The following is a 24,612-nucleotide window of genomic DNA, read 5'->3' on the forward strand; positions in this document are numbered from 1 at the left end:
CAGCCAGAATGCTCCTGCCTTCTCACTGGCTCTCTTCCGAAATCCAAACAGTTGGGCACTGGATCAACAAAGTTGGCCAAATATACAGATTCGAAGAAATTTCCCATTGGGAACTAAGATCAAGATCCACTTTCCTCCAAATATGGTCACCCTGGAGAAGCTATAGGGAATTCTCATGATCTGACTCCCTTAACCGCCTAGCCTTGCCTGTATCACAATTAACAGGTTATATATCTTGTACTTTATTATTAGTTATAGCTTGCCAGTATCTTTCCATGTCTAACTTTTGTTGTTATTGTTGTGTTATTGATTATATGAGATGCAATACCTATACTCCCCGGTTGGAACCGGCATAGGTATATACCCACTCCATACACTTGTATCTGTAATTTGATTGATCAAATCTGAATGTATACCTTTCACATGGATAACTGTAATTAACTGATAAAAATAATAAAAATTATTAATAAAAAAGAAAAAATTGATATCCAATGACCGTGTAAACTACCTCCAGCCACATACTTACTTGTTCTTTTATGTTTGCTGAATGCATAATTTTTGGGGCCTGTAGTCCACTGGCTTGCTGTAACCTTGATATCCAATGACTGTGTAGTAAACTACCTACAGTTGTGTTCAAAATTATTCAACCCCCACTGAAATTGAGTGTTTTGGCCAGTTTGACATTGATTTTGATCATTTCAGTCATCTTGTTTACAATTAAATCACAGAGGCCCTTGTAAGTCAGACAAATATAGCATAACATTTATAATGAAATAACCACAAATGTCTTTTCTGTGCTCACATCATTATCAGTTATATACAACCCCCAAGTGACATTCAATCTTAGTACTTAGTACAACATCCTTTTCCAGTTATAACAGCTTTTAAACGTGAAGCATAGCTTGACACAAGTGTCTTGCAGCGATCTATGGGTATCTTCGCCCATTCTTCATAAGGCAAAAGACTCCAGTTCAGTCACATTCTTAGGCTTACGCGCTGCAACTGCTTTCTTTAAGTCCCACCAGAGGTTCTCAATCGGATTTAAGTCTGGTGACTGCGATGGCCACTTCAAAATGTTCCAACCTTTAATCTGCACCCATGCTCTAGTGGACTTGGAGGTATGCTTGGGATCATTGTCCTGTTGAAAGGTCCAACGTCTCCCAAGCCTCAGGTTTGTGACGGACTGCATTACATTTTCATCCAATATCTCCTGGTACTGAAGAGAATTCATGGTACCTTGCACACGCTGAAGCTTCCCTGTACCTGTAGAAGCAAAACAGCCCCAAAGCATGATTGACCCCCCGCCATGCTTCACAGTAGGCAAGGTGTTCTTTTCTTCATAGGCCTTGTTCTTCCTCCTCCAAACATAGCGTTGATCCATGGGCCCAAACAGTTCTAATTTTGTTTCATCAGTCCACAGAACACTATCCCAAAACTTTTGTGGTTTGTCCACATGACTTTTGGCATACTGCAGTTGACTCTTCTTATTCTTTGGAGACAGCAAGGGAGTGTGCCTGGGAGTTCTGGCATGGAGGCCTTCATTACGCAGTGTGCACCTTATTGTCTGAGCTGAAACTTCAGTACCCACATCTGACAAATCTTTTTTTCAGTTCCTCAGCAGTCACACGGGGACTTTTCTCCACTTTGCGCTTCAGGTAGCGCACAGCAGTCGAAGTCAGCATCTTCTTTCTGCCACGACCAGGTAGCGTTTCAACAGTGCCCTTTGCCTTGAATTTGAGAATGATGCTTCCTATGGTGTCTCTTGGTATGTTTAACATCTTTGCAATCTTCTTATAGCCATTGCCCTTCCTGTGAAGAGAAATCACCTCTTCTCTTGTCTTCCTGGACCATTCTCTTGACTTCACCATGTTTGTAAACACACCAGTAAATGTCTAGAAGGAGCTGAGTATCACAGTCCTTTTACATCTGCCTAATTGGTGCTTATTATGCTTGATTGCTGCTCCTTGACATCCACAGGTGTTTTCAATACCTGATCGAAAACACTTGAATGAACCTCTGTTCTTAAGAGTGGTAGTCTTTAAGGGGTTGAATAATTGTGTCAATGAAGAAATCACACAAAAAAAAACATTTAATACTGTATTAAAAAACAATTGATGTCATTTTAGTTGCATTTGGTTCTTTAAAAAGTCCTTGTAAGATTTCATTCTGAACACAATTACAAATGTACACTAAATTCCCTAAAACCCTTTACAGCATTGGCGGTTGAATAATTTTGAACACAACTGTATAGCCACATACTTACTTGTTCTTTTATGTACGCTGAATGCATAATTTTTGGGGCCTGTAGCACACTGGCCTGCTGTAAAATTGATATCCAATGACCGTGTAATCTACCTCCAGCCACATACTTACTTGTTCTTTTATGTACGCTGAATGCATAATTTTTGGGGCCTGTAGTCCACTGACCTGCTGTAAAATTGATATCCGATGACCATGTAAACTACCTCCAGCCACATACTTACTTGTTCTTTTATGTACTCTGAATGCTTAATTTTTGGGGCCTGTAGTCCACTGGCTTGCTGTAACCTTTATATCCAATGACCATGTAGTAAACTACCTATAGCCACATACTTACTTGTTCTTTTATGTACGCTGAATGCATAATTTTTGGGGCCTGTAGTACACTGACCTGCTGTAAAATTGATATCTAATGACCATGTAAACTACCTCCAGCCACATACTTACTTGTTCTTTTCTGTACTCTGAATGCTTAATTTTTGGGGCCTGTAGTCCACTGGCTTGCTGTAACCTTTATATCCAATGACCATGTAGTAAACTACCTATAGCCACATACTTACTTGTTCTTTTATGTACGCTGAATGCATAAATTTCGGGGTCTGTAGTCCACTGGCCTGCTGTAAAGTTGATATCCAATGACCATGTAATCTACCTCCAGCCACATACTTACTTGTTCTTTTCTGTACGCTGAATGCATTTGTTGTTGCAGGCTCGGAGGAATTCAACATCAGTGACAACCAAGTGCTATCGAATTTTAACTATTATCATTAGGGTTATTTTCAAGAGGGGGGGATTTGTTAGCCATTTGTTTAATCCAATTTTATATTATTAGTTCTTTTAAACATATGTATTTGTACTGGCCTGCATTAAAATTGATATCCATTGACCGTGTAATCTACCTCCAGCCACATACTTACTTGATCTTTTTATGTCTGGTGAATGCCTAATGTTTGGGGCCTGTAGTCCAGTTGCCTACAGTAAAATTTTTATCCATTGACCGCATAATGTACCTCGAGCCACATAATTACTTGAAGTTTTCTGTCTGGTGAATGCCTAATGTTTGGGGCCTGTACTCCCATGGCCTAAAATACAATTATTCGAGGCTCCAGCAGGCCACACTTTTGACAGTTTCCCTTTAGGATGCATAAAAATGGCCCCTGAATAAAATACATTTTTTTGTGGGAATTTTTGCCATTGATTCGCCTCTTGTATGTCACTGTCCATGTTGCAGGTCGATTTGTGCATTTCTTGTAAGTATTTGGTGGCTGCAATAATGACCTGAAGGTTTTTCAGGTTCACCTGCCATTAAAGTGAATGGGGTGTGCCGCAAAGTTGCGATTCCCGAACATTTGACATTACATTACTTATCCTATCCTGATCCTGAGTTATATCCTGTATTATGCTCCAGAGCTGCAATCACTATTTTGCTGGAGAAGTCACTGTGTACATACATTACTTATCCTGTACTGATCCTGAGTTCCATCCTGTATTATACTTCAGAGCTGCACTCAATATTCTGCTAATGCAGTCACTGTGCACATACATTACATTACTTATCCTGTACTGATTCTGAGTTGAATCCTGTACTATATTCCAGTCATGTAGTCTCTATTCTGCTAGTAGAGTCAACGTTTACATAGAGTGCATTACTTATCTTGTACTGATCCTGAGTCAAATCCTGAATAATACTCAGGAGCTGCACTCACTATTCTGCTGGTGCAGTCACTGTATATATACTGTACATTATATAACTTATCCTGTACTGATCCTGAGTTACATCCTGTATTATACTCCAGAGCTGCACTCACTATTCTGCTGGTGCAAACACTGTGTACATACATTACTTATCCTGTACTGATCCTGAGTTACATCCTGTATTATACCCCAGAGCTACACTCACTATTCTGCTGGTGCAGTCACTGTTTATATACTGTACATTATATTACTTATCCTGTACTGATCCTGAATTACATCCTGTATTATACTCCAGAGCTGCACTCACTATTCTGCTGGTGCAGTCACTGTGTATATACTGAACATTATATTACTTATCCTGTACTGATCCTGAGTTACATCCTGTATTATACTCCAGAGCTTCACTCTCTATTTTACTGGTAGAGTCATTGTGTACATTACTTAACCTGTACAGATCTTGAGTCACGTCACATATTATACCCCAGAGCTGCACTCTCTATTCTGCTTGTAGATTCATTGTGTACATTACATTACTTATCCTGTACTGATCCTGAGTTACATCCTGTATTATACTCCAGAGCTGCACTCACTATTCTGCTGGTGCAGTCACTGTGTACATACATTACTTATCCTGTACTGATCCTGAGTTACATCCTGTTTTATACCCCTGAGCTGCACTCAATATTATGCTGGTGGAGTCACTGTGTATATATAGTACTTAACCTGTATTGATCCTGAGTTACATCTTGTATTATACTTCCATACCTCCTAACGGTCCTGGATACAGTGGGACAGTCCCAGAGGCTGTCCCATGGTGCTGGAATGGCTGAGATACAATATGTCCTACTCTCAGCTGTCTCTGTGTCCATAGCACGCTGTGACAGCTTATTCTAATGGTGAAACAGAAAGCCGTCCACTCCCTGCTTCACCATGCCGCTGCTGGCGCTCCCCAGTAGCAGCTGCACAATTCCCTCACACATTGCAGTGCTGGTCTAGTGTAGGATTAGTGGTGGAATCCGTCTCTGTGGTTTCTTTCACAGACCAGCAGTGAAATGTTTGACAGTATCCTGCTGCTGCTGGGGAGCACGGGCATCTGAGCTGTGACCATCGGAGGAACTAGCTGAGAATTTCCAAAAAATGTTTTACTTCCTCTGAAGTAATTATATCTGGCATAATCACTGTGAAGAGGCACATATCTAGTGTAACCAATGTGAGGGGGCACATATAGTTGCAAGAAAAAGTATGTGAACCCTTTGGAATGATATGGATTTCTGCACAAATTGGTCATAAAATGTGATCTGATCTTCATCTAAGTCACAACAATAGACAATCACAGTCTGCTTAAACTAAGAACACACAAAGAATTAAATGTCACCATGTTTTTATTGAACACACCATGTAAACATTCACAGTGCAGGTGGAAAAAGTATGTGAACCCTTGGATTTAATAACTGGTTGAACCTCCTTTGGCAGCAATAACTTCAACCAAACATTTCCTGTAGTTGCAGATCAGACGGGCACAACGGTCAGGAGTAATTCTTGACCATTCCTCTTTACAGAACTGTTTCAGTTCAGCAATATTCTTGGGATGTCTGGTGTGAATCGCTTTCTTGAGGTCATGCCACAGCATCTCAATCGGGTTGAGGTCAGGATTCTGACTGGGCCGCTCCAGAGGGCGTATTTTCTTCAGTAAAAACCATTCTGTTGTTTATTTACTTTTATGCTTTGGGTCGTTGTCCTGTTGCAACATCCATCTTCTGTTGAGCTTCAGCTGGTGGACAGATGGCCTTAAGTTCTCCTGCAAAAAGCCTTGATAAACTTGGGAATTCATTTTTCCTTCGATGATAGCAATCCGTCCAGGCCCTGACGCAGCAAAGCAGCCCCAAACCATGATGCCCCCACCACCATACTTCACAGTTGGGATGAGGTTTTGATGTTGGTGTGCTGTGCCTCGTTTTCTCCACACATAGTGTTGTGTGTTTCTTCCAAACAACTCAACTTTGGTTTCATCTGTCCACAGAATATTTTGCCAGTACTGCTGTGGAACATCCAGGTGCTCTTGTGCAAACTGTAAACGTGCAGCAATGGTTTTTTTTGACAGCAGTGGCTTCCTCTGTGGTATCCTCCCATGAAATCCATTCTTGCTTAGTGTTTTACGTATTGTAGATTTGCTAACAGGGAGACTTTTGTAAGTCTTTAGCTGACACTCTAGGATTCTTCTTCACCTCATTGAGCAGTCTGCTCTGTGCTCTTGCAGTCATCTTTACAGGACGGCCACTCCTAGGGAGATTAGCAGCAGTGCTGAACTTTCTCCATTTAGAAACATACTTTTATAACCCTTTCCAGCTTTATGCAAGTCAACAGTTCTTAATCGTAGGTCTTCTGAGAGCTCTTTTGTGCGAGGCATCATTCACGTCAGGCAATGCTTCTTGTGAAAAGCAAACCCAGAACTGGTGTGTGTTTTTTATAGGGCAGGGCAGCTGTAACCAACACCTCCAATCTCATCTCATTGATTGGACTCCAGTTGGCTGACACCTCACTCCAATTAGCTCTTGGAGATGTCATTAGTCTAGGGGTTCACATACTTTTTCCACCTGCACTGTGACTGTTTACATGGGGTGTTCAATAAAAACATGATAACATTTAACTCTTTGTGTGTTATTAGTTAAGCAGACTGTGAGTGTCTATTGTTGTGACTTAGATGAAGTTCAGATAACATTTTATGACCAATTTGTGCAGAAATCCATATAATTCCAAAGGGTTCACATACTTTTTCTTGCAACTGTATATGGGCATAACTACAATGAAGGGGGTATATCTGGGCATAGCTAGTGTGAAGGGGGCACAATGTGGGCATAACTTCTGTGGGGGACGCAATGTGGGCATTACTACTGTGTGCTGGCACAATGGGGGAATAATTACTAGGTGGAGGCATTAAGAGGACTGGATGTCTATAATTATGTTAATTATGTTTTGAGAGACGTTAGAAGTGTGGTCTAGTCTGAAGAAAATTGATGGCGCATGCTTCACACACCCATGTATTGTCCCTTTTTCTGTTTTTCAAAAGTTGGGAGGTATGTACTCCACAGCTACATTCAAAATTGTGCTGGTGTAGTAACTGTCTACATACCTTATATTGGTACCTTGTCCTGTACTGATTCTGAGTTACATCCTGTATGATACTCCAGAGCTGTACTTATTGTTCGGCCGGTGAAGTCACTGTCTACATACATTACATTTCTTATCCTGCACTGATCCTGAGTTACATCCTGTATTATACTCCAGAGCTGCACTCACTATTCTGCTGGTGCAGTCACTGTGTACATACATTACATTACTTATTTTGTACTGATCTTGAGTTACATCCTGTATGATACTCCAGAGCTGCACTCACTATTCTGCTGGTGGAGTCACTGTGTACATACATTACTTACAACCGAACAAGAGAAAAGCCTAACTTAAACATTACTTATCCTGCATTATACTCCAGAGCTGCACTCACTATTCTGCTGGTGCAGTCACTGTTTACATACATTACAATACTATATACCGTACCACAGAACATAAGACAAAAAGTTTTGTCAAATGACAAACTCAGCTTTACTACAATACTGTTCTGTGGTATTAGTAATGACGGAGACCAGTGACACTATACTATGATTAGTCTTTTAATGAAAAAATCTGTAGAGAATATATACATTTGTCACATTATATTTGCGTCTTACATACTCTTTATGTTTGATAGCAATGCATGGTATAAGTAGTATCAGTACACATATACATAGGACTGGACAAGTACTGACTGTCCAAAAAGTTACAATTCTGTGCCAATGCTTATCGTCTTCACAACTATCATACCAGTAGATTGACTTACATCACTCAACAATACTAATGGTGTCCATTTGTGGAAGAATACAAAGCTTCTTGGATGTGGTCCTACAGAAATAGAAGTGTGAATCTGTGCTTTAGGTTCTACGTCTTTGTTTTTCATGGAAACTTTATAAAACAGTAAATCATAGTACATAAACAGTAAATAGTACATAAACAGTATGTCTACAAGAGATAAGTAAGGTGTTCTCGGGACAAATAAAAACTATGCAATGAAGAATTCAAAAAGTCATTATGGTCAAGTCATGTCCCTATTGTAAAAGTATTGATACAGTGGTTAGCACAGCCAGGAATGGCAGCAGAAATGAGTTGGTTCTCAAAGACTCCCCATTGTTTGTATTCTTCATCCCATGTACGGTGACTGAGGATCCCTGGAACGCTGCCCTCCCTTCAGATTTCTTCATGCTCTCTGAGGCGCAACCAGCCACTGTGATAGTAGATCCTACAAGATAAAATATAAGACACCCACTTATTATCAACCAGCATGAGTCAAGTGTCATAGTGTGTGTGTGTGTGTGGGGGGGGGGGGGGGTTAGAAAGAGTGGTAAAATGGAAGAAAAGAAAGCCAAGGAAGGGTAAATCAATTCCAAACTTTTGACCATTTGACCCACATTTTCGAAAAAGTTCTGATTTGAACAAATCCAAATTTTGTGTGACTATTCCACAGATTTATAGTTCTCACAGTGAAGAATCCTTGATACCTCAGGAGACTGAACTTTTTCTTCTCCAGTTTTTCATCATATTTTGTGTAAGGCCAATTTATATATTTGTATAGGTTAATAATGTCCCAACTTAGACGTCTCTTCTCAAGACTAAATACATTTATTTATTTTCATCTTTCTTCATAACTAGGACCCTCCATTCCTCTTATCAGTTTAGTCGCTTTCCTCTGTACTTTTTCCGGCTGCAGTGCGTCTTTTCTATGGACTGGAGCCCAGAACTGAACTGCGTATTCCAGATGAGACCGCACCAGCGCTTTGTAAGGCTGATAATATTACATCCCTGACCCCAGCAAGTCCATGCCTCGTTTAATGCATGACAATATTCTGGTGGCCTTAGAAGCAGCTGATTGACATTGTGTGCTGTTATTTAATCTGCCATCTTCAAGGACACCCAAATCCTTCATCTATAAGGGACTCTCCCAGTGTTACATCTCCTAGGACATATGAAGTACAGAGATTATTACTACCAAGATGCAGAACTTAACATTTGTCCATATTGAACCTCATTTGCCAAGTTGATTTCCAATCACTTCAGATTGTCCACGTCAGCTTGTAGTTTATGGACATCTTCCATAGACTGTACAGTTCTACACAGCTTAGTGTCATATGTAAAAATAGAAATGGTGCTATTAATCCTGTCCTTAATATCAATAATACATAAATTAAATAATAAAGAACCCAGCACTAAACCTTGGGGTCACCACTTATAACCCAGGACCATTCTGAATAGGAATCATTGACCACAACTCTCTGGACACGGACCTTCAGCCAGTTTTCAATCCAATTACAAACTATACTTTCCAAGCCTAGACCTTACTTTACTTATTTAGCGTCTATGAGGGACAGTATCAAAAGCCTTTGCAACATCCAGAAAGACTACATCCACAGCCGCCCCTCTGTCCAGGCTACTACTCACCTCACTACATCCACAGCCGCCCCTCTGTCCAGGCTACTACTCACCTCACTACATCCACAGCCGCCCCTCTGTCCAGGCTACTACTCACCTCACTACATTCACAGCTGCCCCTCTGTCCAGGCTACTACTCACCTCACTACATCCACAGCCGCCCGTCTGTCCAGGCCTCTACTCACCTCACTACATCCACAGCTGCCCCTCTGTCCAGGCTACTACTCACCTCACTACATCCACAGCCGCCCGTCTGTCCAGGCTACTACTCACCTCACTACATCCACAGCTGCCCCTCTGTCCAGGCTATTACTCACCTCACTACATCCACAGCCGCCCTCTGTCCAGGCTACTACTCACCTCACTACATCCACAGCCGCCCCTCTGTCCAGGCTACTACTCACCTCACTACATCCACAGCTGCCCCTCTCTTACTACTCACCTCACTACATCCACAGCCGCCCCTCTGTCCAGGCTACAACTCACCTCACTAGATCCACAGCCGCCCCTCTGTCCAGGCTTCTACTCACCTCACTACATCCACAGCCGCCCCTCTGTCGAAGCTTCTACTCACCTCACTACATCCACAGCCGCCCCTCTGTCCAGGCTTCTACTCACCTCACTACATCCACAGCCGCCCCTCTGTCGAAGCTTCTACTCACCTCACTACATCCACAGCCGCCCCTCTGTCCAGGCTTCTACTCACCTCACTACATCCACAGCCGCCCCTCTGTCGAAGCTTCTACTCACCTCCTCACAAAAACAAATCAGTCTGACAACTTCTGGCCTTGGTAAACCCATGTCGGTTATCACTTATGATATCATTAAGAGGTATATACAGTCCTTCAAACTTTTTTCCCAAAACAGAAGTTCCTTCAAAAATTGTAAGTCAGTGTAAGAATCAATAATGTTTTGAAGGCAAATAGGTAAATTAAATACCATATTGATTGGATATAGAATTCTATTTTCTTCATTTACTTTGCATTTTTTAATTGATAAAAAAAAAACTATTAACAATTCTATTTGTGAAAGCATCATTACTTTGCAGCATTTTTCCACACACAATTTTTCCACATGTCTAAAACTTTTCTACTAACTGACAGTACTGTGTAACACCTCTCTTATAACATTTGAAGTTCACACCATTGACAGTAGATGATGGAGCCAGTTCTGCTCCTCCTCCCTGCATGGTGACCTCTGCACATCTTACAGAGCATGCTCACAACAATGTCCCATAAGCTTCAGTAGAACACCTTATGAACCATGTGGTGATAGAGGGATCCAGATACTAAAATTATTGTTAGAAGTAGGCAACCCTTCCCTTTACATTCCATGTAGGGGGTCATCACCTCTTCCATGTCCTTCCAGGCCGGAGATTGTAGCAATAAAAACCAGTAAGATGAAACAACTTCATAGAAACCAGAGCCCTATCATAAAGTGTGAAGATGTTTGATACCAGCGTGATACAGACCAGAACCTTTAGAGGGGGCAGGAAAAGGGTAGTGTCTTTTCCATCGGAGGTCACACATGAACCATATACATGAAATAAATAAGTGAACAAATCCATATTTGAGCCATGCGCTTTCCCCTGAGAACAGGCCATGTATATGCTTCTATGGTATCAAAATCAAATAGATCTCAGCTCAGTAACAGGAAGCCATTAGATAACTCCATCTACCCTGCCATTACCTTTGCCATCTTTAGTACGCACGTGTGCTGGACATTCGGATGGGGTGGATGGAGGTAAGATGAAATTGCTAAGGTGAATACCCGAAAAGATATTTCGATACAAAGATTTTGAGGCAGACTTGGTTCCAGCAAGTGGTCGTAAAAACTGTCATAAAAGGTCATTACCATACTCCCTGGCCTCCTCTGATATCATAGGTTCATAGGGGGGGGGGGGGGACGGTGATGGGGGAAGATGCTGACACATGCATGGAGAAAAGCATTTCTTTAGGGATCACTAGCTTGATGGACCAATATTTCTGTCTTCCCCAGGAAACCGGACTTAAACATTGCGTAACGTATTAAGTTCTGTTTTTATCCCTTTTATTTTATAAACTGTTGTTTTGCACTGTATGTACAGTATATGTCTGTGTATTTTATGCTATATTATCTCTGATAACCTCATTGTTTGTACGCACTGTTCTTTTTTATATTAAAACTTCACTTTAACCTTTTAAAGCCTAAAGTTTTTTTTTTTTGCATTTTCGTCTTGCACTCCCTGCCTTCCCAGAGCCATAACGTTTTAATTTTTCTGTTCACATAGTATTTTGCGGGACAAGTTTTTAATTCCCAACGCCACCATTTAATATTGCATATGATGTAGTAGGAAGCAGGAAAAAATTTTCCAAATGGGATGAAATTACAAAGTAATTTCTACAGGTCAGTACGAATCCGACGATACCTTATATGTATAGTTTTTCTTGCATTTTGATAGTGATAAAAAAATAAAAAAGTGGGCAATTTAATTTTTTTTCGCCATATTTTCACCCCTGTAACTTTTTGGGAATTACGTGTATGAAGCTGTATGGGGGGCTCATTTTTTTGCGGAGCGATCAGAACTTTTTATTGATACCATTCTTGGGTGTGTATGACTTTTTGATCTATTTTTATTTAATTTTTTTGTAGAAAATGAAGCGATCAAAAACGTCGAATTGGCCATTTGGATGCTTTTTTCTGTTTTTCTGTTTGCCGTATGGGGAATATATTTTTATATTTTTATACTTTGCACATTGCGACACCCATGATGTGTATTTTTTTTATTTTTTTTGTTCTTTTATTTTTATTTTGGTAAAAGGTGATTTGCATGTTTATTTTTTTTATTTTTTTATTCATTTTATTTTATTTACACTTTTTTATAGTTCCCACAGGGAACTACAACATGCAATCATCTGATTGCTATTATCAAAGACTCCAATGCACTTGCATTGGAATCTATGATCATTTTACTAGTTTCCTATTATAGGAAATACTATGCAGCAGCCTCCTGTCATTTATAAAGACAGGGACTGCTGCATACACGCTCGGGTTCCTCCGATCATCACACCGGGGAGCCAGAGTGCAACTGAAAGGGCACACTTTCGGTTTCAGCAGCGCTCAGATGCCGTAGTCAGGAATTACCACTGCATCTGAGGGATTGAATGTCTGCGATCGGCATTACTGCCGATAGCGGACATGAGCAGCGGGCGTCTGCTAGAAGAAGAAGGTGGCCACCCGCGGCTATGGTGCCTGCAGTGGGCAGGAGCGTGCACCATCTCTAAACACCCGCCCAGAGCCGTACACTTACAGCGCTGGGTGTGAAGGGGTTAATAAGAGCCTTATTGTGTTCCAATGATTCCTATGACCTTAGAAGAAGTGTTACCCAGATTGACTTATTAACCCTGTGAATGCTAGCAGCTGCAGAGAGTACTTAGGTGTTATTCAATGTAATGGTGTCTCGTCAGCCTGATATGACGAGTGGTGGCAGCTAAGATTGATTAGTTTCAGGAAGGAGTGCTGACAGAGGGAGGTCCGGCGTGACCCTCCTGAATCTAAGCAGCGAATCCTGACAAACCACGTTTTTTATGTCCAAGATCTTGCTGTAAAGAAAATCTTTGGAACTATTGCTGCAGTATATCAAATAAGATTGTTTCCCATTATGTAAAGAAAATAAGAAAAAAATATATAATTTTCCTTTAAGCATGGGTGGAGCCCAAGGTCATCCATTACTGAAGCTGACGCAGGCTGCTTGTCGATATTTATAGCCCTAACTATGTTCAAGTTTTAAGAAGTTATTACACATGTAAGAAACTAATAATTATACAGGCTTGCCCTGTGTTTGGATAATTAAGAGGTTGAAAGCTGCCATGTTTCAATCATATCTTACATTGTCTTTCTGACATACAGTATAAACACTTATTCAAATATCTGTTGAGAAATTGCACCATTTTTCTATGACAAATCTTACAATTAACATCAATTTCAAGTAGTAATTGCTACAAGTTACGACGTTCTACTGATGAGAGAGGAGCTTCTGTGAGAACTGGAATGTCAAGGACTCGAGACTAATCATTATACTTTAATGTGACTGTAATTTCCATGTATGTCATTAGTAAGACATTGGTAATGCGGTGGGTGTGGACCCACTGTGCCACTTGACTTGGGGTTACTCCTGAGCGCGCTGTCAAGATGGTCCCCTGGTTTTTCACCCTGACACCCACATACTAGGATCAGAATATCATTGCAGGGGCAACCAGGTTGCTTCTCCTACATTCATCTAAAATCTGCTTTCAGAGGTTGCTGACCGAGGTGGGTCAAGTGACACTGGTGTATGGCAGAGGACAAGCCAATGTCAGGGCAAGCATTGCACGGTTATTAAGCAGAGGTTAGGCAAAGGAGGTTAGAAGACATAATAGATGCACACCCTTGCAGGAACTAGACAAACTAGCAACTTTTTTAATCACACACAATAAGAGAAGGTGCAAAAATACCCAAGAGAATGTTTCCATGGACTTGGCACAGATCAGGCCATGTGTGCACTAGCACCTTAAGAGTTAGGAACAGCAGGCACGTACACCCTATGGGAGTGTACAAAAGCTAAAGCAGGAGAAAGGAGGCAGGGGTGGATGACCCACAAGGGTCAAGAGACACCAGTGTGTAGCACCGAAGGGAAAGGCAAAACTTACAGTCAGTAAGATGCCAAGGTCGGGGCAGGAAGAGTATGTGCAAATCTGTGAAAGAAGCCAAAGGTGAAAGCATGCAGTGGAGGGTCAATATGTTTATCAGGCACTGGTCAGGACAGGCAGTGGAGAGTCAGGAATTGGGCAGAGGTCGGTACACAGGCAGACAAACAGAGCACCAAACCATATACAATGACTGTCAAGCTAGAAAGCTCTATTGCTCAGGCACCTTCCCACAGAAGAAGGTGCCTTAAGGACCCTAGGGTTGAGATCCATTGGCTAGTGAAGATCAGGGTGCACATGCTAGCCCTTTAAGATCTGAGAAGCATGTGCTTACTAAAGGGCAGGCTGGAGAGGAATGACTGGCAAATGCAGACCACGGCTTGAATGAAGAAGAAGGACATGGGACTCTGGAAGCTGTGCCTGCTGCTGGAGGGCAGAGGAGGGCAAGAGGGTCTGAATCACTGGAATAACAGAATAATCAGCTGAGTAACTGAAGCAACACTTGTGCCCACCTGGAGAAGCAGGATGGTGTTGAGCCCAGACTACTGATAAGACGTGAGTAGGAAGACATTACAATATAAAGGGTTGCATCGACAGTGTGAGCTGGTACTATAAGTAGCTTCACCCCTCCAACACATTATTCCAGTGGTCCAGTAAACATCCCAACGGAAAAGTTAATTCCTGTGAGCTTCTTAGTTTTGTGGTCCAACTGTAGGATATGGTTGTTGAGGAAATGGTATGACCAGGTTAATCCCAGGAGACCCCTGCAGACAGGAAGGCCTCTTGCACAATATATAGTATACTCTGTATTATTTAGTGTATTTTGTCTTACTTTTCCTTCCTACTTTCGCAATCAAGTAAGACTCCAATTGAGACTTCCCGGCAATCAGGTCTAGACCTGTATGTTGGCTGCATGTGGCCTGCATAGACCATTCAGATGCAGAAGTGCACAGTCAGCACTGTTTGCACGCTGCATATTTTACCTTTTGTAATTAAACTAATCCATGCAAACACCTTGTCATCTATAACACAAGAGATTATATCAAACAAGTTCAAGCAGAGATCCAATAGCAACAAAAACCAACAAGCCAAGTATGGCAAAGTTAATATATCACTAGGCAGGAGGCTAATATATATATGTAGAGGGAGGCATAAAGATAGTCTAAATGCCACCAGGCTTTGCCTCTCAGAAGACTATTGTGTAGCTACAGACCAATTTATGAACAGGTGGAAAGTCAAAATCACTCCTGAAGAACAACATATTGCAGTTTTGACCCTGTACAGTAGATGGAGCTGTTAAAGTAAGGATTGATTATACAATACAAGCTCTAAATACCACATAAAATTTTTGAGAGAACATGAATGCTGTGATCTCTAGTAGTGAATCATTCATTTAGGTATTTGCTTTATGCTCCCTTTTACTTTCAAACCATGATACTGCCACTCAATTGTCTTCTATTGTATCTTTAAATATTTGTTCATGGACTACTAATCTAAACCTAATACCCTGATTAACTCAGGTTACATTGTATTTTGAAATGTGACACATGATGAGTAAACTTTTCTTCTGTGCAGCCATATAAAAAGAAAACTAAAGCTGATTTATGAGATGATGATGTGAATGTATAATAATATTGTAAACATAAAACACAGAAGACCAAACAGCATATGGATGAACAACATGTTGGTTACAGGGTCAATCTGTCATACTGCTCCCACTGCACACAAATAGACCTACAATAATACTGCTCCCACTGTATGAGAGTATAATTACAATAATACTGCTCCTATGTACAAGAATATAACTACTATAATACTGCTCCTATGTACAAGCATATAACTACTATAATACTGCCTCCTATGTACAAGAATATAACTACTATAATACTGCCTCCTATGTACAAGAATATAACTACTATAATACTGCCTCCTATGTACAGGAATATAACTACTATAATACTGCCTCCTATGTACAAGAATATAACTACTATAATACTGCCTCCTATGTACAAGAATATAACTACTATAATACTGCCTCCTATGTACAAGAATATAACTACTATAATACTGCTCCTATGTACAGGAATATAACTACTATAATACTGCCTCCTATGTACAAGAATATAACTACTATAATACTGCCTCCTATGTACAAGCATATAACTACTATAATACTGCTCCTATGTACAAGCATATAACTACTATAATACTGCTCCTATGTACAAGAATATAACTACTATAATACTGCTCCTATGTACAAGAATATAACTACTATAATACTGCTCCCAGACACAAGAATATAACTACTATAATACTGCTCCAATGTACAAGAATATAACTACTATAATACTGCTCCCACTGTACAAGAGTAAAACTACTATAATGCTGCTTCTTTGTACAAGAATAATACTACTATAATACTGCTCCTATGTACAAGAATATAACTACTATAATACTGCTCCTATGTACAAGAATATAACTACTATAATACTGCTCCTATGTACAGGAATATAACTACTATAATACTGCCTCCTATGTACAAGAATATAACTACTATAATACTGCTCTTATGTACAAGAATATAACTACTATAATACTGCTCCTATGTACAAGAATATAACTACTATAATACTACTCCTATGTACAAGAATATAACTACTATTGGGGGGCGGAGCTTGACCGACGTCCTGACCGGCCGCATGTGAGAAGAGCTCTCCTCTCCATAGCCTCACAAAGTGGTTTATTTCGCGTACTGACTGCTGAATTATGGGGAAAATCTGCAAATATTTGCCCAAAGACCGTCCTGAACCCCTCAAGCAAGACCGGGGGCCCTCCGAAATGGAGAAATACTTTAATAAGCGGTCTGCAGCTCCGGTAGCAGAGCGACCTAAGATGGCGCCGCCGGATCCTGAGGACGGCATGGAGGAAGCTGAGAGAGCGGACAGCCCGCTTACTGAGGGCTCTCAGGGATCGCAAGCTGAAGCAGCCGAACCTATTTCAAAGCTTTTCCTGCAGCAAGCGCTCATGTCGGTGATACAGCCGGTGATGCAGGAGCTCACTGAGATAAAGGAGGACATTAAACACATCGGCCATAGAGTCGAGAGACTGGAATCTACACAAGGGGCCATCCTGGAACACACTCGCGTGTTAGGAGACAACAGCTCTGCTTACCTGTCCTCCCTGGATCACGCTTATGCCCTGATTGAAGATCAGGAATACAGAAGCAGGCGCAAAAATGTACGCTTCAGAGGCCTGCCAGAAGCGGTGCCACATGAGGACCTTCCTGCTGCTGCGTCCGCCATTTTCACATCCCTGCTGGGCCCTGATGCTGCGGCTGCAGTCACAATAGAGCGCATCCACCGCTCCCTGCGACCCAAACCCAGGGAGGGAGAACCCCCTCGTGATGTAGTTTGCGGCCTCTTGCGGTATGTTGATACCGCTGCTATTTTCAAAGCAGCCAGAGAGAGGGGAGAGGTAAAATACGACGGCAACAAGATTCTGCTGTTCCAGGACCTCGCGCCTTCAACCCTGAACAAGAGAAGAATTCTGAGACCTGTCACCGAGATCCTTCGCCACAGCAAGATCCCCTTCAAGTGGCTCTTTCCTTTCGGGCTTACTTTCTCCAGGGACGGCAAGAGGTGCACTATTCGAACCCCCAGTGATCTGCCGGCGGCATAGGAGCTGCTTAACACCACGCCACAGGACATACCATCATGGCTGCCCTCGGCGGACACTGGCGTCCCGCTCCCAGAACTCCCTGAATGCTCCAGATGGTCGAAGGTGCCATCCAGGAAAGGCCCAAGAGCAAAACAAAGAATTACCTGAACATTCTCAGCAGGTCGTATGTGGGTCTTTGTTAATGCAGGCTCCTCAGTGAATGCTTATTAAGGGGTTGGAGCGCATTTAAAATAAGTCAAGTTAGTGCCGTTCAGGCACATGTTGAGCGGTTGCATCCGCTCATTGTTGGCATGGGTGAACCCCATAGTAGTTATGGTTGCAATGCATTCTTTATGCTGGTACTAAGAGAGTACATATAATGTTTTGTTACTCCCGGTTATGTATGTATAGCCAGATTCTTTCCGGCAGTCAAGGTAGTGGCTTTGTCCACACAGATGAGATACCTTTTTGGCACACTTTGTGGGGCGGGAACCCTGATTTGTGATCAGGAGTAGTACTGCCTGACACTGAACATGTCAGCCTGCTCCCACCATGTCACCGGTGGTTCCTATGCTCCTGCAAGGAGTTCCATCATCTCCTTTGACCATATTGGGCTTGAAGAAGTTCCCGTGTTGTTATTTTTAGCAACCTTCTGGCTCAAAGGTACAAAGGAACTTGCCCAAAGCAAGGCGTTATTCTGTTTGTTCCCCCTGTTTTCCTGTCCATGTACACATTCTTCATCGTACGCAAATACTTGTATGTACCTCTACCATGATATCTGCAGTTAACTGTACCTCGTTTAATGTGAGGGGGTTCAATACCCCTCAGAAGCGTTCGCAGGTAATCAGACTATTGAAAAAGAGACGCACTGACGTCTGTTTTTTTCAAGAATTGCACCTTAAGCTAGGTCATGTTCCCAAACTCTCCCAGTCTTACTTTAGTCAGTGGTTCATCAGCTCTCACGCCAAAGCTTCCAGGGGCGCGGGGATTGCCATTTCCAAAAGGGTTCCCTTCTCCCTTACTTCGTCTCTAACCGACTCAGAGGGACACTTTATGTTCATAAAAGGTAAGATAGGGACTACACTTGTAACATTAGCGAGTCTATATAGCCCTAATCGGGGTCAAGGGGTTTGGTTGCGGTCCACACTGTCTAAATTGACTGCTTTTGCAGAGGGTATTTGTTTGGTAGGGGGGGATCTTAACGTGGCCTTAAACCCACTAATGGATGCTTCTGATCACTCCTCCCAACTGACTCAAGCAGCTATTGGTAGGATTAACAAGCATTTAGCAGAGGCCCATTTATTGGACACCTGGAGACTGACCCACCCTACAGATTTGGATTACACATTCTTTTCAGCCCCACATAAGGTTTATTCCAGGCTAGACTATATTTTCATTACTGACACCTACGCTGGATTGGTGAGTAGCTCCACCATTGATCCTATGACGGTGTCTGACCACGCTCCTGTCACGACGTCCGTGGTGTTCTCTGAATTACCCCAGCCTTCTCGACAATGGAGATTGAATGAAACTCTGCTAGATGATGAGGAGGTGGTGAGAGACATCAAGGCAAAAATACAACAATTTTTTGTAGAGAACTCCACGGACGACGTCTCTGTCACCACCGTCTGGGAGACGCATAAGGCGGTTATAAGGGGGGAGTTGATTGCCTTAGGCAGTAGGAAAAAGAAAGAAAGACCCCTCGTGGATAGAAGGGAAACTCTCTACCGCCATTCGCCCTAAGAAACCTCTCTCCACATTTTACAAAGAGCTACTCTCCTCTGCACCTCCAGATCTGTGGTTCCTAGCGGCCTGGGAAAAGGAGCTGTCTATGTCTCTATCGGAACCTGAAAAAGCGTTTATCCTCACACACTCGCACGGATTCAACCGTTGCATCAGGATTCAAGCTAACTCTTATAAATTACTCACAAGATGGTACAAAACGCCAGAATTCCTTCATAAGCTTAATCCCGCTATCCCAGACAGTTGCTGGAGGTGTGGAGGAGGACCCGGTTCTTTATCCCATATTTGGTGGAGTTGTGAGATAATTAAACCTTTTTGGGTAGAAGTGGTTACAACTATAAATAAGATATGTAATACCCAGGTTAGGCTAGATGTAAAGCTTCTATTACTTTGGTGCCCAAATAGCACGCTTACGCCTTCTAAGTTTAGCCTACCAACCATGCTTATAACAGCAGCCCGACTACTGGTCCCTCTCCTCTGGAAGAATGATGCGGCCCCTTCGGTCGTGATGTGGACCGAAAAAATTGACCAATTATACCGGTTTGAAGAGCTGGCCCACTGGGAGAACCATTCTAGAGCGACATTTGAAAAAATATGGTCCCCCTGGAAACGATATCGCAAGTTCTGAGCTTTGATTGATTAGATGGAAAGCTATAAGATTGACATCTACTCCACCCTATCTCTCCCTCCCCTAGTTTATCCTTCCTTCGTCTTGTCGTGTTCTCCCCATCACATATCTGTTTCACAGACTATTGTGTTTTGTGTTATGTTAGCCATCATTTGAGATGCAGTGTACTTGCTGATTAAGCCACTATCCAGCTGCGTCTGGTTCACGTGATGTATGTTATTTTACATAACTTTGTGCATTTCTTCAATAAAAAGAAATCTGACAAGAATATAACTACTATAATACTGCTCCTATGTACAAGAATATAACTACTATAATACTGCTCCTATGTACAAGAATATAACTACTATAATACTGCTCCTATGTACAATAATATAACTACTATAATACTGCTCCTATGTACAAGAATATAACTACTATAATACTGCTCCTATGTACAAGAATATAACTACTGTAATACTGCCCCTATGTACAAGAATATAACTACTATAATACTGCTCCTATGTACAAGAATATAACTACTATAATACTGCCTCCTATGTACAAGAATATAACTACTGTAATACTGCCCCTATGTACAAGAATATAACTACTATAATACTGCTCCTATGTACAAGAATATAACTACTATAATACTGCCTCCTATGTACAAGAATATAACTACTATAATACTGCTCCTATGTACAAGAATATAACTACTATAATACTGTTCCTATGTACAATAATATAACTACCATAATACTGCTCCTATGTACAAGAATATAATACGGGCGGAGCCTGACCGTGAAGCTGAATGGCAGCAGCTTCCTGAGCTCCTCACTTACGCTGGTGATTTAACCCCTTTTATCTGCTACAAAACGCACACTAATGGGGAAAACTGGCAAAGACCGACCCAGGGAACATCTGGAGCTGACGCCTGCTCGTTCACGACAGCCTGATATGGAGCAATATCTTAAGAAACAGGCAAAGTCGCGTCCCTCTGAGATCTCCAAGATGGCGCGGCATGCGCCTCAGCCATCAGACGCTGAAGACCCGTCAGAAGCGGGAAGCGCATCGGAGGCATCGGTCTGCGGGCTCCCGCGGAGACGCTCAAATTTATCTAAGGAAGTCCTCAGAGAACTGCTAGACGCCGCGCTTGCTCCCTTGAAGAGGGATCTGGAGGATATTAAAGAAGACCTCCGGGGCCTGGGCCATAGAGTAATGGCGCTTGAAAACTCGCAAGAGACGATCCTCCAGCATGAAGGAAAGACCTGCCAGGCTCTGCAAGCGCACCGAGACCTGATCAATGAAGCTCTCCTCCGGTTGGAAGACCAGGAGAACCGGAGCAGACGCCGGAACCTGAGGATTAGAGGCTTGCCTGAATCCATCGCGCACGAGGCCCTCCGCAAGGTAGCGTCTGAACTTTTCTCCCAGCTACTAGGCCCGGACCGGGCAGCCAAAGTGGTAGTGGAGCGCATGCACTGCGCATTGCGACCGAAGCCGAAGCCATCAGACCCGCCGCGTGATGTGATCTGCGGTCTGCTGAGCTATGTAGACACGGCAGACCTACTGCGATCCGGCAGAGAGGCTGAAGATTTGAGGTATGAAGATTCCTCTCTATTATTTTTCCAGGACCTGGCGCCCACTACGCTAGTAAAGCGGCGTATACTCCGGCCATTACTGGAGGCTCTAAAGGCATCCGCCACGCAGTTCCGGTGGTTATACCCATTTGGCCTAGCCATTTTGAAGAATGGAAGGCAGCTAACGGTCCGCACGCCGGCGGGTTTAAAATCCATCTGGGGCCCGCTGGGCCTGGCCCCTATTGATATCCCATCTTGGATGCCTGCAGACCAAGGGGAACCCTTACCTGCTCCCCCAAGAGTCGAGATCTGGTCCGATGTCTCCCCAGGGAAGGCTGAAAGAAACAAGAGAAGCCGCCTTGTTACCTGAAATAGCAAGTTTTAACCCTTTGCTACTGTCATAGGGTTCTTCTACCCACTTTGTGCAGCAGTTGCAGCTGTGCATTAAGTCACCGGGCTGTGTGCCCTTATCTCCGATCCTGCAATTGCATCCGAATGGAGAAGTTCCTGTTCAAGTTATGGACGTTACCCCACTTTGCTGTTCATAGCGGCCTGGATATCCAGTAAAAGTTTATGGCTGGACACGTGGCCTATTGTTCACAAGAGACCGTGAGTCCATGTCGCTGCGTCTTGGTTCGGACTGTCGTATTAGCTGAACTGTTTCCTACCCCAAATAGTTCAGTTATGGGGTTTCACCAGTCCCTCATCATATGAGGTACACCCCCCCTCTGAAAGCCTTTTGTCGGCTCTCAGTCGTCCCATGGAAGCCCCCCTCTGATGTTGGATCCCGGCTTGGAGTCGTGATGAAAAAGGGTCCGGCATGCATCAGATGTTTCATGGGACTTCTACAGTACGAGTTAGATTGTCTGATTCGATTGGACGTCTATTTGTTCTTATTTTGCTTTATCATTTATTTGTCGTCTTCCACTGTTTGTCCGCTTGTCTCCTTCCTTGTGTTCTCCTCCCCTGCTCTTTTAAGATTTACCATATATACGCAGAATGTACTTTTCAGGTCGTATATGCTCTTTCCCCCACTCTGTGATAGGTTGCCATGGCTGCCTTCGTAGTATCCTCACTAAATGTCCGGGGTCTGAACGAACCATGTAAGAGATCTCAGGTTATATCTCTTTTACAAAAAGATAAAACTTCTATAGCTTACTTTCAGGAAACGCATTTTAAAACTGGGAAGATCCCAAAATTACCTACTGCGAGATTCTCCCAATGGTACCATAGTACTCATTCATCAGCTAGCAGAGGGGTCAGTATTGCAATACACAAAGCTCTTCCGTTTAAGCTCACTGCGACTTCCGTAGATCCTGAGGGGCGCTTTCTATTCCTCAAAGGCCTGATTGCTGACACTTCTGTTACACTGGCGAATATATACGCCCCTAATAGAGGTCAGGTCCCATGGCTCGTTCAGACCCTTAGACAATTGGGCGCCTTCAAAGAAGGAATGCTTATTTTAGGCGGGGACTTTAATGTGGCCCTGGAACCGTCTCTGGACTCCTCCTCAGGCAGGTCGTCCATTACACACAGACTCTTGAGGCGTCTTAAGATCTCTTTGCGGAGGCTGGGTGTACTGGATGTGTGGCGAACATTGAATCCCTCTGGGAGGGACTATTCATTCTATTCTCATGCAAAAGCGTCATACCATAGAATTGACTATCTTTTTCTCTCATCAGCTAATGCCCCACTGGTGACCAGTGCTAAAATTGGGAATATTGTATTATCTGATCATGCACCAGTCTCCTTGACCCTCTCTCTGGCCGACCTCCCAAAGAAAGATTGGACATGGCGACTAAATGATACCCTTATTCAGGACCCTGATAGTGTCTCCAAACTGTCAGCTATACTGGTGGAGTTTTCTAAAATAAACACATCTGGTTCCTCTGCCCCATCTATTCCCATTATATGGGAGACACACAAAGCTGTGATAAGAGGAGAACTGATTGCACTTGGCTCTCATGTCAAGAAGAAGCGCTCTCAAGCCCAGAACCTGTTAATGTCCCGAATCTCGGCCCTTGAGCTTTCCCATAAACAGTCCCAGGCCATTCAGGTAGCTGCGGAGCTATATGAGGCCAGGAATGACCTGAAGAATTTTTTAAATGTCACTTCTGCCAAATTGCTGTTTAGAGCTAAATTTAAGGCCTACGCCCATGGTGACAAGGGAAATAAACTGATGACAGCGCTCAGCAAACAGCAGCAGACGGAATCCTTTATTCCGGCCATTAAGGACTGAAGTGGCAAAGGCCTTTTGTGCCCTTTATTCTGACCTGTACAACTTACCCCTCCCAAATCAGTCGACTCCTGAAATGATAGCCAAGGCATCGGATACATTCCTTAATTTAATTAATCTCCCATCACTGAGCGCCTCTCAGGCCTCCCAACTCACTTCTCCAATTACAGATGCAGAAATACTAAATGTATTATCTTCTATCCCTTCTGGGAAGAGCCCCGGCCCTGATGGGCTAAATATCTCATACTACAAGACCTTTAAAGACACATTGCTCCCCTATTTTAATTCCCTGTGCAACTATCTGCTAACGGGAGGATCTCTGCCCCCTCAATCCTTAATGGCCCATGTGACCATTATCCCCAAGGAAAACAAGTGGGCCCCGAAAGAGATACCATTTCTTGGCATCCTGGTAACAGCGGATACCAAGGAACTGTTCCCCTCCAATTATCTACATCTACTGCAGTCTATCAAGGCGCAGCTTCAGTCCTTAAAAATGCCATTTATCTCCTGGATAGGAAGGAAAAATTACTTAAAAACTTATATAATCCCCAGGTTTTTGTACCTTATACAGACATTACCAATCTGGATTCTGCAGTCATACTTTGTAGAAGTCCGCCGGACGCTGTCCCTCTTTCTTTGGAGAGGTCGGTCCCC

General features: G+C 42.8%; 1 protein-coding gene across 1 annotated transcript in view; it reads right to left on the minus strand.

The window, feature by feature from the left end:
• Positions 1-7,609: 7,609 nt before the first annotated feature.
• The window catches only part of LOC122929132 (phospholipase A2 inhibitor and Ly6/PLAUR domain-containing protein-like), a 53,168-nt gene continuing 36,165 nt past the window's right edge, over positions 7,610-24,612 (minus strand). The window contains exon 5 of the mRNA XM_044282626.1: positions 7,610-8,284. Within this exon, the coding sequence (XP_044138561.1) occupies positions 8,094-8,284 (191 nt within the window). The 3' untranslated portion in view covers positions 7,610-8,093. The remainder of the gene's footprint in view (positions 8,285-24,612) is intronic.

This window comes from Bufo gargarizans, chromosome 2, assembly GCF_014858855.1.
Source record: "Bufo gargarizans isolate SCDJY-AF-19 chromosome 2, ASM1485885v1, whole genome shotgun sequence".
Lineage (NCBI taxonomy): Eukaryota > Metazoa > Chordata > Amphibia > Anura > Bufonidae > Bufo > Bufo gargarizans.